The 13754-nt window shown below is 46.7% G+C and overlaps 1 protein-coding gene across 5 annotated transcripts in view; it reads left to right on the top strand.

Moving 5' to 3' along the window:
• Positions 1–12357, top strand: part of GGNBP2 (gametogenetin binding protein 2) — a 31190-nt gene extending 18833 nt beyond the window's left edge. For 3 of the 5 annotated variants that reach the window (XM_033171681.1, XM_033171685.1, XM_033171684.1), the window contains 8 exons: positions 1817–2026; positions 5798–5972; positions 6230–6424; positions 7187–7331; positions 9419–9544; positions 9868–10013; positions 10445–10687; positions 11569–12357. In XM_033171681.1, the coding sequence (XP_033027572.1) occupies positions 1817–2026; positions 5798–5972; positions 6230–6424; positions 7187–7331; positions 9419–9544; positions 9868–10013; positions 10445–10687; positions 11569–11772 (1444 nt within the window). In that variant the 3' untranslated portion in view covers positions 11773–12357. The remainder of the gene's footprint in view (positions 1–1816; positions 2027–5797; positions 5973–6229; positions 6425–7186; positions 7332–9418; positions 9545–9867; positions 10014–10444; positions 10688–11568) is intronic. The other 2 variants (XM_033171683.1, XM_033171686.1) reach the window with 1 other exon arrangement.
• Positions 12358–13754: the final 1397 nt, after the last annotated feature.

The following is a 13754-nucleotide window of genomic DNA, read 5'->3' as shown; positions in this document are numbered from 1 at the left end:
TTTTTTTCAAAGCAATAGGTAAGTTGTATGTGTCACAGTGAACAAAAAACCAAAACCAAAAAGATGCAGTGGCGCTCTTAATGCGGGTGCAAATTAAGATTTGAGATTATGGAAAGGGAAGAGGAGTGGTCTGTTCCACCCCAAATTCAAGATGCAGCCACATAGTGCAGGAAGGGACCTCCTGGTTGCTTCTGACTGGCAGCAACTCTGGGCAAAAGAGTTCTCCCAGCCCTGCTGCCTTAACTGGACTATCTATTTTTTATTTTCTTACTAAACGAAAAGTTCAGTTAACACAGGCATTAGCAATTAGCTATAAACAATACAATTTGATTTTAATCACGTCTTCTAAAATATTTTGACATCCGTTTTGGTTTCATGCTTTTGAACCTGGGAGCCAACTTTCACCACTGTGGTTTTGTATTTTGGTTTGTCTGCAGCCATAGTTTCCTGGTTCATATGTAATGAGAAACCATGGTTTAATGGACACTTCCTAGTTTTTCCATTCCAGGAGTGGAGCAGGAGCCTAGGGGGCTCCATGTGGGTGCACAAAACTCCCTTGTTTCTTGGCTTCTCAAGCCGAGATTTGGCTTAGTCACAGCTGGCCCCTGCTTTGTCTGCGAAAGGCCCTCGGTTTAATTATCCCCACCTCCTGGGAATGTCCCTTGCTCAAAACTCTGGAGAGCTGCTGCCAGTCCTACAACTGGAGGTAACCAATTTATACCAGCTGCCTTTCAGATTTTTCAAGTTAAAGTGTCGTCCCAGCTACTTTTTGGGATCCCAATATGGATACAAGCATATAACAGTGATTTAGATAAGATACACTCAAGTTTCTTGAGACGTATCCTCGGGCTCCCAAATTCAATCAAGTATGAGACAATGTGTGCAGAATTAGGTACACACATGATGGAATATTGGGCGTGGACTAGCACTATAAAACACTGGCTGCGTCACCATTTTCATTCCCAACCTCCAAGTCCGCTTTCCAATTTACTTAAGGACTCCTATGAATCCAGATGGCTCCAATCATACCCAGCAAAATTAAATATTTTGGTATTGACTTGGAATTATTGTATAATTCTAGTGAGCAATATATTTGTCGCAATATCCAAATTAGATTAAGGGATATTGAAAAACAAAACATTGAGTCAGCTGTAAATAAAATCTGCTCCCCCAGGGCCTATGGTTTAAATACACCCGGTAACAGGATCACTTATATCTCAAAGTTAATAATTCCAGCCCGAGGAATTATTAACTTTGAGATATGTTAGCCCGACTGAACGTTTCCCCCTCAGCTTTTGTTAAGGGCAGATATTTAAACATCCCTAGAAATGATAGACATTGCGGGTGTTATTTGAATGTGCCGGACATTGTAGAACACATTATTTGCTACTGTCTACTGTACAACCAGCTGTGTAAATGCATGTTATCCCCCTTTTTGGGTAGTTTACCATCATGGCACAATGAAAATATCAGATTCTACCTGTCTGATATTAACCCGAAGGTAGCTGCAAGGGTGGCTAAGTATATGTCAATACTGTAGTATCTCTTGGCGTGGTAAATGGCACGGTTTAGCAGGACAACAATGAAATGAAAATTTCTGTTACTATATATTTTAAAATTTGTGTATATTTTAAGATGGCCTATATCTGTAATGCCTAATAAATGTTTGGAGAAAGAAAGCTGCTGCCAGTCAGTGTCGACAGTGCTGGCCTAGATGGCCGGACTACGCTGAATCCAGCTTTCTCTGTCCCTGTGTACAAATCCTTCATCCTCCACCAGAGATAGGTGACATGTCCTCTTTCCCCTTTCCAAACAGGTTTTGCACCGACTGCAAGAACAAAGTCCTGCGGGCTTACACCATCCTTATCGGCGAGCTGGACTGCAGCAAAGAGAAGGGCTACTGCGCCGCTCTCTACGAGGGGCTGCGCTGCTGTCCTCACGAGCGCCACATCCACGTGTGCTGTGAGACCGACTTCATCGCCCACCTCCTTGGCCGAGCCGAACCCGAGTTCGCAGGAGGGTATGAGTATGTAATTTGCTAGAGTGGGCTATCTAGCACTTTTGCTTCCTTTTAAAACATTTATTTCTCCTTTTTTACTGAATGTATATTTCAGATATATACATGTGGTGTGCGTGCCTCTCTTCCATCTCTCTCTGTGCTGCGTTGTTGACCCTTTTGCGGGGAGACAAGCTCACCTTCCTCGTGCAAGCGCTGCTGCTGAGTTGTGTGTGTGTGTGTGTGTGTGTGTGTGTGTGTGTTGTTTGCGGTGTCATCTGGGCCCTGACTTGGTGTGTTGACTTGCAGGCAAACCTGGAGGCGTCTCTAGCTTTGTTTATTTGCATCTATTTTTTAACCCGCCCTTCGCCTTGCGGTCCTGGGGCTGCTTATACACACAGCTCAATGCAATTAAAACACGCACCCGGGCTGCCCGTCCATGGCCGAGCTGGAATCAAGATCCTTGTGTTAATTTACAAAGCCCCAATCAAGTTGCCTTGCCCAAACCCTTATACCCCAGCTTGATTGCGGAGATCTCCTTCAGGAGTGTTGCTGGTCATCCCCCCAAGTTGGAAAGGCTCTTCTGACATGGACACAAAACTGAAAATGTTCGTTGCCGCCAGGCTTATGCAGACAACGAAGAAAAAACGTTTTCCGCAACACTCGGCTGGTGGTATTAATTTCCGCATGGTTTTTCTTAGTTGCATTACAATTGTTGCACATCACACCCCTAAAGGCCTGTGCAAGAAATGTGTACGATGAGGCCAGGTGCGCCTTTGGATAGTTTTTGAAATAGTTGTCTGCTTGCTGACTGACGGAATAGGAGTTTGCTGGATGAGGCCAGCGGCCCATCTAGCCTGGCATCCTGTTTTCACAGCAGCCAACCAGGTGCCCAAATGGGAATCTCAAAAGCAGGACCCAAATGCATGTGCCCGCTCCCCTTCTGTGATTTCCAGCAACTGGTATTCAAAAGAACTACTGCCTCCAGTTTTACTTAGGAATATTGACATGCTGCACTAAACCAGCTCCAGGGGGCTTATTATTTGTTATGATATGTATTTTAGTGTTTTTATATTGTAAATATCCCTGTGATCTTTGGATGAAGGACGGTCTAGAAATTTAATAAATAATAATAAATAATATTATAGGGCTACGACCGCAGATTCTCTCTCCCAAAATATCATTGGACAGCTCTTCCTATGGTACCTCTTGTTCCCTTACATTAAAACTAGTTATATAAGTACTAGGGAACCCCATGCTTTAAAAAGAAGGAAAGAAATGGTGTGGGATGCCTTTCTGTCATTGTCCCCGCAGCACCTTCCCCCGCTCAAAAAAGGGAAATAGATCTAGCAGAAGGCATTATTTCATCCTCCTCTAACCATTAAGTTGAGCAAGTGAATTCCACATTTCCACCCACCTCCATGCTTGTTTGCAACTAGGTTAGGAGTGCAAGAAGAGAAGTTTCTAAATTATATTTTTTTGAGCGTAGATGCACTTGGTTGGGATAGCTTTAGTTGTCAGCTAATGGGTGTGCATGCCTCTCTCAGCTGGTTGCTGGGCAGTTTTCTCTTTGCAAAGTGGCTTCAGCAATTTCGGTTGTGAATTGGTTGCTGTGATTTCCTCCACACGCTGGGGCGCGAGAGCAGGAAACCCGAAGTATTTGTGCGTCCTCTGAGGATGTGTAGAAACCTAGGCCAAGCAATTTGCTAGCAGGGCTCTCCTCTGCATAGGTGATGGTGCAACGAATGCCATTTTTTTTTATGTGTGTGTGATTTCTGGCATCTTAACATGCGTGTGGCATAAACTTCATTATAACTAGATGATGCTTCTCAAATATCTTTCCGGGCTCCAGTTTATCTGCACACAGCTGTGTGGCAATTTGCAAGACCTGGCAGTTGGCTGACCATCGGCACTTTTGCAGAGTTTTCCAAGGCCTCCACAGATTCCCAGGGCTTCAAAATGCTTTACACAGCTCTCTCTAAGCCGTTACGTCGAGCGATTGACAGCTCCACAGACCTGCGCACATGTCAAAAAGTAGCCTGTAGGGGTGAGGGAGATAAAACAGGGATGTGGGGGCTGGTTGACTGCTGCTTAATGGCCACTGAATTGCACCTTGATGAACAGGTGTGCACACAATTGATTTGCTTGGGCATAACTCCCAACGACACAGAACATCTGTGGTTGTAGTCTTTGTCTGCAATTCACAGTGCTGTTTGATCTACACGTTATAAGACTTTAGGTTTTAAGGCAAAGATGGGGAACCTGCAGCCTGGGGTTTAGTGAGGCCCTGCCCATTTGGTCTGAGGCTGTTTAGGCCAGGCTAGGCCCACCCGCCGTACACCTGATACCATATGATGCCAGGTGTAGAGAAACAAAAAATAAATAAAATTCCTTCCAGTAGCACCTTTGAGACCAGCTAAGTTTGTTCTTGGTAGGAGCTTTCGTGTGCATGCACACTTCTTCAGATACACTGAAACAGAAGTCACCAGACCAGTGTGGTGTGGTTAAGAGCGGCAGACTCGTAATCTGGGGGACCGGGTTCGCGTCTCCGCTCCTCCACATGCAGCTGCTGGGTGACCTTGGGCTAGTCACACTTCTCTGAAGTCTCTCAGCCCCACTCACCTCACAGAGTGTTTGTTGTGGGGGAGGAAGAAGGGAAAGGAGAATGTTAGCCGCTTTGAGACTCCTTCGGGTAGTGAAAAGCGGGATATCAAATCCAAACTCTTCTTATATATAGTGTAGGGACCCACAGACAAAGTCTCACGCACCGGCAGCCACCTGGTTGTAGAGGCTTGTGCAGCACTTTGGTGTCAGATGCGTGGGTCAAAGCTGGCCCGTGGAACAAATCCATAACCCTTACCCCTCTTTGAAGGTGCTTAGGAGACCCCGTCCACCACCGCCCATTTCCATGCCACATCTCAATCCGTTTCCGTTTTAAAGTCTCTTGTCATTTTCAAAAGCAGCCTGCCATGTGACATTGGAGGACCACTTGCTGTTTTGAGAGGCAGACAACTGAGGCACACAAAATGGATGGTGTAGTCCCCTGGATGGAGGCTTGTATCAAGAACGCAAAGGGAGGGCCAGGTCTCAATCTGATGCTTGGAACGAAGAACCATGCACTATCCGCGTACTTGGCTCTTTACAGTTTTAATTCCGATTGGTACAGATGCTTATTTTTAATGGTTCTCAATATTATTCCCATTACACACCCCTAAATCTGGTGCTTTCTCCACCACCGAAGATCGTGAGCACATCAAGAGAGCCCTTGATCAGACCCAAAGCTTGCTGTTCTCAGAGTGGCCAACCAGTCAGATCTCTGCATCACTCCCAGTTCTAATCCAAAATACAGCGGTGGCAAAGAAGTCGCTTCCATATGTAGAAAAAAAAACACCGTGGGACTGATTGGACTCTGTGAAATTCATCTCTGCTGGGAAGGCTCCCACTCCAACTCTTCCTATGAGGCCAGCTTAGCTCCTAGAACAGATACGAGAGGAATCAGGACTGCTCTGAGTACATTCCTGTCTTAGACCATGTCAGAATCATAAATTGGTTCTGAGCATGCTCAGAGCTGTTTCTTTGAAGGCCAGAGCTGGTATTCAGAAGCGTACCACCTTTGACACTGGAGGTAGGGCACAGCCGTCGTGACTAGTAGCCATGAGTTAAGAGAATTTAGAGGCAGCTTTTGAAAAAGCGTTTTGCAACAAGAGCAATATAACTGGCTCCCTGGTAGCCGTGCTGAAGTTTTACACTGGTAAATAAACCCCTCTTTTAACAACTCTCGTTAACCCTTTAACCCTCCAGGCGAAGGGAGAGACATGCAAAGACAATTGACATCGCCCAAGAGGAGGTCCTGACTTGCCTGGGGATCCATCTTTACGAACGGCTGCACCGCATCTGGCAGAAGCTGAGGGCGGAGGAGCAGACTTGGCAGATGCTGTTCTACCTTGGCGTTGATGCTTTGCGCAAAAGTTTCGAGGTACTGAAAAAGCAGGGTGGATTTTTCCCACTTGCCTGCAACTAAGGTTTTAAGAGCTGTTGGAGAAGACTCAAGTTCAAAAGTTGAGCGTATAATGTGTGGGGCGGAGAGAGGGAGTGAGTTGCTGCATTTTGGGCTGAGAAGATGTCATAATAGTCGCTTTGGGGAAATAAAGTCTTAAAGGAAAACCAAGTCTCCCTTCGGCTCCCAGGCTCGTGCAACTGAGCGTTTCCTCCTCCTCTTTCTTTCCTGCATAGATGGCCGTGGAAAGAGTCCAGGGCATCAGCCGGCTGGAGCAGCTCTGCGAGGAGTTCTCCGAAGAGGAGCGGGTGCGAGAGCTCAAGCAGGAGAAGAAGCGCCAGAAGCGCAAGAACCGGAGAAAAAATAAGTGTGCGTGCGAGATCCCCGCTCCCTTGCAAGGGGTGGAGGAGAAGGAGAGGAGCCAGGAGAAGGTAGGTGCTGGCCTTCCAACTTTGTACGTCCACTCCCTGGGTCCGGAAAGGAGCCCGCAACCCATGCCGTTGTTTCAGAAGGGTTATATGAGATCTGAAGGGCACCACAGCCAGCAACCTGGCTGCTGCATTTTGGACCCCTTGAAGATTCTGAGTCATCTTCAAGGGCAGCCCCACATAGAGCCCAGTGCAGTAGTCCAGCCCTGGAAATTACCAGAGTACGGAGTACAGAAGCCAAGTCAGTTCAGCCCAACAGGGGCTGTAGCTAACGAACCAGCCGTAGCTGGAAAAAGGCACTCCTAGCCCCCAAGGTCACCTCGGCCTTCAGCAACAGTGTTGAATCTAGAGGGCACCAGGTTGGCAAACACTGCTGTTGCAGCAGATCTGTCTTAACAGATCTCCACATAGGGATCTCCAATTCTCAAAATGTTTCAAAACGTGCTGCTATGTTTTTGTGTTCTGAGATTTATTTAATATTGCAGTGCTTTGTAATTTAGATTCTCAGTTTTCTTTGTTAGCTGTACTCATGACTGTTTGGTAAACTGCTTAGAGATTGCCTCTAAATTTCAAGTGGTATATATAAATACCGTACCTTATAAACAAATAAACCACCAGGCCTGCCTGCGTTGAGAAAAGGAATTCCTCAAATGACATTTTTAATTTGGTTGCACAGGCTTGTCGCTGGTTGAGTCCACGCCCGTCTCTTGCCCTCTGTCCTTCAGTTGTCCTCCATGTGTTCCCTCTTTCCCTCTCGTCCTCCAGGAAAACTTCTTGGAAAGCGGTTGCAAAGCCTGCGGCAGCACAGAGCAGAGAGGCAGCTGCATCGAGGTCATTGTGACCAACGAAAACACTTCCTGCACTTGTCCTACTGCTGGCACTTTACTGGGTTCACCCAAAATAAAGAAAGGTATGTTGAGCCGATTTGGTGGGATTCGTCTTGGGGGGGGGGAACCCTCAAGCAGTAAAACTTCAGCGCTGTTCCTCTCGATCCCTTAGCCCTGATGCATTATGAGCTGGTCTGCGCTCTTTGGGCAGCCCTTCTACACTGAAATAAGGAAACGAATGTTTTGCAACAATATATGCCTACTAGGGGCTGCTTGCCAACCCACTACCCCTTCCCCCACAACTCTCCCTCCACAGCTCACACCAAACCCCCACCACCTCCCCTTGCAAGCAAGCCACTCTGAATCGCCTCCCACCCCCCTCCTTTAAATGTCATTCCTTATGGAATTATAACATTAAATTTACAGCATGTACAGTATTAAAGGAGAATCTGATGAAAATGTTATACTGTTGGTATATAACCCCAACCAAATTAGCTAAAATGTATAGAACAGGAAATAAGAAATGCTGGAAATGTAAGACTCAAGATGGGGATTTTTTCCATATGTGGTGGGGGTGCGAGAAAGTGAAGCAATATTGGGAAGCAATATACAACGAGTTAAAAAAGATGTTGCAATATACCTTCCGCAAAATACCTGAAGCCTTCCTACTAGGATTAATGGGAAATGAAATTATAAAAAACAATCAGAAGGTATTCCTTTATGCTACTACGGCGGCCAGGATTTTGTTGGCTCAAAAATGGAAAACTCCAGACCTCCCAACAATTGAAGATTGGCGGACTAAATTATTAGAATATTTGGAATTGGCTAGATTGACAGGAAGGATAAGAAACCAGAGAGATCAAAAGGTTATAACAGACTGGAGTAAATTTATTGAGTATTTAAAAAAGTATGGTAATAAAATGACAACAACAGGATTTGACAAAATACTTGCAATGTGAGAATATTAGATAATAGATTTAGACAAGAACAAAATAAGAATCAATATGTTAAAGGTAAATGAACAATAATTAAAGCGAGAGAATGATGAGAAGATTGAAAACCAGTGATGGAAGGGAGGGAAGTCACAATACTCGGTAAAGTATAGGGATATATAAAGAAAATGTATGGATTTACAATGGTTTGCAATATGTTTTGAAATATTTTTTCGTTATGTGGATTCGTTGTAATAAATAAAAGCAATAAAAAGATTTAAAAAATAAAAATAAATGTCATTCCTCAGCAGCTCACCTGGTCTGCCCAACACCTGCCCCACTTATTTGCCCGCCCGCCCTTCTGTCCTCATGCCGCAGTTGGCATGGCCACCTACTGGCAGACCAGAGAACTACAGCACGATACTTACAGGACTAAGACTGCAGTGGTACCTTGGTTCCCGAACGGCTTAGTTGTCGAACAAATCGGCTCCCGAATGCCGCAAACCTGGAAGTGTTCCGGTTTGTGAGCGTTTTTTCAGAAGCCGAACGTCCAACGCGGCTTCCGCTTGAGTGCAGGAAGCTCCTGCAGCCAATTGGAAGCCGCGCCTTGGTTTTTGAACGGTTTCGGTAGTTGAACGGACTCCCAGAATGGATTAAGTTCGAGAACCAAGGTACCACTGTATATACAAAGTGAACTGAAAACACTCTGTGTGTTGTATGCTACCTCCAGCACATCCCCTTTAAAACACCTCATTTAAAGTACCATAGTCATTTGTAAAGTTTGCAGCAGATCCATTCTTTGATCTAGACCAGGATTCCAAAATGCTGTTGTCTAAGACTAGATGATGATGATGATGATTATTATTATTATTACTAGTAGTATTCTCTTGTACCCCACTCCTCTGGCTGGGTTGTCCCAGCCACTCCAGGCAGCTTCCAACTGTGTATAAAGGAACACACCAAAAAATCAAAAGTTTCCTGAAACAGGGCTGCCTTCAGATGTCTGCAATATGAGGGGATTGGCTCTACTAAAATATGCCAGCTAAAATATGGGAGGGCATGATATTTTCAAAAGTGTAGTGTTTTTCTTCAGAACTATTATTCTTACTGGTATACGGATGTAAAAATAAAATAAAACAACATTCACGGAATACTCTCAGCTTTGATGCTACACAATGTGTTTTTGCTCTGCTGAGCAATCCCCCTTTTTCCTTTCTTTCTCTGTTCCTCCCTTCTAGGTTTATCTGCACATTGCAATGGCAGCGATTGTGGCTACTCCTCCAGCATGGAGGGCAGCGAAACGGGGTCGCGGGAGGGCTCGGATATTGCTTGCACCGAAGGGATTTGCAACCACGACGAAAACGGTAGGTTTAAAACGGCGTGGGGCAGGGGGGTAGGATACATGTGGGACTCCAACTCCCGTCAGCCCTGGCTGGGCAGGGACCAGAGGCAAAAGCAAGCAGAGCAATGCATGTAAATTTTGTAGAGTAGCTTCTACACACCTGCACACACCCCTCTCAACCATCCAGGCAAGCCAAGAGGACATGCTGGCATTCAGTGAGGGTGCAGAGTAGGGCCTGTGTGTCTCCTGGGAACAGCCCCATGGGCCAGAGAGAAAGCAACCTGGAGGGTTGTGCCTGGCCCAGGGTTTCTTTTTAATTAAAGAGGACCACCTTCTGCCTGGCAGGCGATGACCCCTGCCTCCATCGCTGTGAGGACAAGGAGGAGGACGGGGACAGCTGTGTGGAGTGCTGGGCAAATTCGGAAGACAACAACATGAAAGGCAAGAGCAAGAAGAAGAAAAAGAAAAGCAGGAAGGGCGAGGCCGAACACGTAAGTCTGAGGTTTTCTTGGGGAGCCTGCTCTGGAAGGCCGCATGCTGCTTCCGTAGCCCGATGTCACCCAGGGGGAGCCAAACCAAATCCAATGATTGCATTTTCATTTCATCACATTTTCGTCCTGTTTTTCCTCCAAGGAGCTCAAGGTGACATACGTCCTTCTCCCCCACCCCATTTAATCCCCATCACAACCCTGCGTGGTGCAGGTTAGGCAGAGAATGAGCAACCTGCCCAAGGTCACCAGTGAGCTTCATGCCACACCAAGGTTGCCCTCCCCCTCCCCTGCTCCTGCCCCATCGGTGAGTGGCAGCAGAGCCACTGTCAGGAGGGTGACTCCGCGGCGCATCGCCGGTTGCTCCTAATTTGGGTGTGGGTGTAAATGAGTAACCCTTCCTTCCTTCCCTGGATGCGCGCTTCCGGCTTCAGATCCAAAAGCTGAGCAACTGCGCCGTAGACCCGAGTAGCCACGAGAGCTCTGGCAACGCCATGCACACGGAGTTCCACCGGGACAAGACCAAAGACCCGCACACCGACACCTGCTGCCGTGCGGAGAAGGGCGGGCAGGCGTGGTTGGAGCACAGGAAAACAGCGCTGTCATGTGCAGAACTCCCAGAGGCAGCCTCCGCTCCAGACTCTGGGAAAGGTGCCAAGAGCTTGGTGGAACTCCTCGTAAGTAGCCAGAGAGGCTTCCTTTTCTGGGTGGATGATGGTGCCGAGTGGGCCGAGGGCTGTGTTGGTTTGCCTCTTAGCTGCTGAGCCGTCCTCAAAGGTTTTGCTGCTGAAGTGTTGAGCCTTAAGCAACTTGGGACCAGGCTGGCTAAAATGCCAAGGGGCGGGAGGCGTCCAGCCTGGGGGCCGAATGCAGCCTGTCAGGCCCCCCCAGTTGGCCTACCAGGCGGTTTTGCGAGAACAGCACCCTTACCTGACAATGCTCCCAAGTGAGCTTCCGGTTGTTCTTTGGTGGAGCAAAGCACACTCCCTGTGCCCATGAACCAGCGGTTTAGACGGTGGCGAGTTTCCTAGGCCCAGCCACCAGCTCCTCAAATATCGGCTCTGTATTTTGAATAAGAGCATAAGACAAGCCTGCTGGGTCAGGCCAGTGGCCCAACTAGTTTTAGCATCCTGTCCTCACGGTGGCTAAGCTGATGGCCAGTCGCCATCGATAGCCCTCTGCCTCCAGGGGAGTGAATTCTGTAGTTTTAACTATGCGCTGCTTGAAAAATGACTTTTATCTGTCCTAAGCGTTCCAACATTCTGCTGAAGAAGGTGGTACGGCTCTCCTTCACTGGAGGTTTCTAACCAGAGGTCAGGTGGCAATCTGTCGGGGATTCTGTAGATACGATTCCTGTATTGGATCAGATTACCCTGGGGGGGATCCCTTCCGACTCTACCTTTCTGTTACTTTTAGCGGCTCCACTCTGAATAGGACTAACATAGAATGCCACCTGTAAAGTTTAAGAAACTGGCAGAAAGTAGGGTTGAGATCAGCACCGGGATGCCCTGTGCGTCCTTTTGTTCACCTTCCCTCCACCGCCTCTTCTCATCTGCAGGATGAATCCGAATGCACTTCTGACGAGGAAATCTTCATCTCGCAAGACGAGATCCAGTCGTTCATGGCGAACAACAAGTCTTTCTACAGCAATAGAGAGCAGTACCGCCAGCACCTGAAGGAGAAATTTAACAAATACTGCCGCTTGAACGATCACAGGAGGCCGGTTTGTAGCGGCTGGCTGACGACAGCCGGAGCGAACTAAACCCAATAAAATTAGCTCTGTCTTTCAATGAAATCTTTCGAGACGACTACTGCGCCTTTTCTGTCTTCGAAAACAAAACACTTTCTTTAGCAACTAAACAAAAAATCTTACCTTTAAAAGAATCAATGTGGCTTTCTGTTTCCTTTCATTCTTTTTCTCTCTCTGATGCCCCCACGCCTGTGCAGGAGGCTGGTGGAGGTGATAACTTTTAATTTGGGGTTTCTTCTCCCTCCCACCCCTCCTGGCACCCTGTTTCAGGCTTGGATCTTTAGTTTTGGCTAGATTGAGGCAAGCCCTTAGACCTTCATAATTTAAGCCATTTCTGTCTCTCTGTCTCTTTCTCTCTCTGTCTTTTCATTCAATGTTTCTCTTAACTGTGACACTTAACAAACAGACAAAAAAAAAAGCAAGTTAGTGGCAAAAGTAATGTTGTACTTATAATTCTGTACAGAAATGACAATGAACTCAATATAAAGATTTTACAAAGTAGACATCCATTTGCAAAAAGAGGAAAAAAATGTTCTGGATGTAATATGTTGAAGCGCAATGTGCAAAATTTAAAAATAAAGAATATTTATTAATATGCATAGTAAAATCAAACAAAAAAAAGGTGTGCATGTTTCTACTCCTTGCGGTGAAAGAGTGCTGAAATGTCTCCAGAGCCAGGCATGTTTTCCCTATGTTAGAAGAGGGCTGGGAAATCTGTAGCTGACCAGTTGGTGCTGGACTACAACTCCCACCATTCCTCTTTGCTGGCTGGGGCTGATGGGAGTTGGAGTCCAACAGCATCTGGAGGGCCACTGGTTAATCACCCCTGCATTGGGACTACTATTTGTAGTTGATTTTTTTGTTTATATCCTGCTGTTAGAGCAGCTCACAACCGTTCGTTTCTAAGCCGCCGCCCCCATCTGCACAACACAGTCATGACTCCTCCCTGAGAATCCTGGGAACCGTAGTTTCATACAGGTGCTAAGAGTTGTGAGGGCCCCTATTTCCCCTGCAGAACTACAATTCCCAGAATTCCCTGGTAGGAAGGATTGACTATTAAACCACTCTCAAATATTGTAGCTCTGTGAGGGTCTCCTAACAACTCCTTAGCAAACTACAGCTCCCAGGATTCTTTGGGGGAAGCTATGGCTGCTTAAAGGGGCATGGCACTGCTCTGAATATAGAGCGCAGACAGCAGCAGATTGTGAACCCATTGGATGCCGAATGGGGCAAAGAAATAGAGAAGAGGCCAGATGTGATACAAGACAATACACTACCAAATCCTCATTCCACAAGAGGGTAGTGAAGGCGATTAGGCAAATTCATGGATGATAAAGCTACTAATGGCTGCATCCTACTTCCAGTGTCGGTTCTGAACACCAGGGGAACCGGAGAGGGAAAGAGCCTTGTATGATGTCTTGAGCTCCTTGGAAAGAAAGGTGAGAAAAAATTGAAGTAAGCTGAAAATAAATCTATTATATAACGTGTTTGCTGGAATTGCCAGGTGGGTGGCCGTCAAAACCGGCTAACGTATTTAAACACCAACTCTGGACAGGCCGTACACAAGAGTGTCTTAGGTTGACGGTTCTCTTGACTTAAGGGTGGTTTTTTTTTGTTTTTTGCTGCTTTATATTGTCAGTCCAACTGTGCCCCCGTGGTGGAGCATCTGCTCTGCATGAATGAAAGTCCAAGATCTCTGGCATCTCCTGGTAGGGCTTGCAAAGATCACAGTTACGCTTACCAGTTTGTGGGAACATTGTGGAGCTAGCTAAGGCCACTGCTCTGACGAAACCTCTTTCTGTCCATAACATGCTATCAATCTTCTGAACTAGTGAGGCTCCCACAATCCCTGACCGCCCCCCTGGTGATTTGCGGTGTCCCGTGGCACGAACCGAACCACCACTCTGAACTTGTTTGCACGGTTGCAAAATGGGTGCTTTTCTGATGGAGTCGAGCTGCGTAGCCTCGGGAGAGGCGTCAAGTGAAGAGCTCTC

Source organism: Lacerta agilis, chromosome 15, assembly GCF_009819535.1.
Source record: "Lacerta agilis isolate rLacAgi1 chromosome 15, rLacAgi1.pri, whole genome shotgun sequence".
Classification (NCBI taxonomy): Eukaryota; Metazoa; Chordata; class Lepidosauria; order Squamata; family Lacertidae; genus Lacerta; species Lacerta agilis.
The sequence above is the reverse complement of the archived record's forward strand: the minus strand, read 5'-3'. Positions and strand labels throughout refer to the sequence as shown.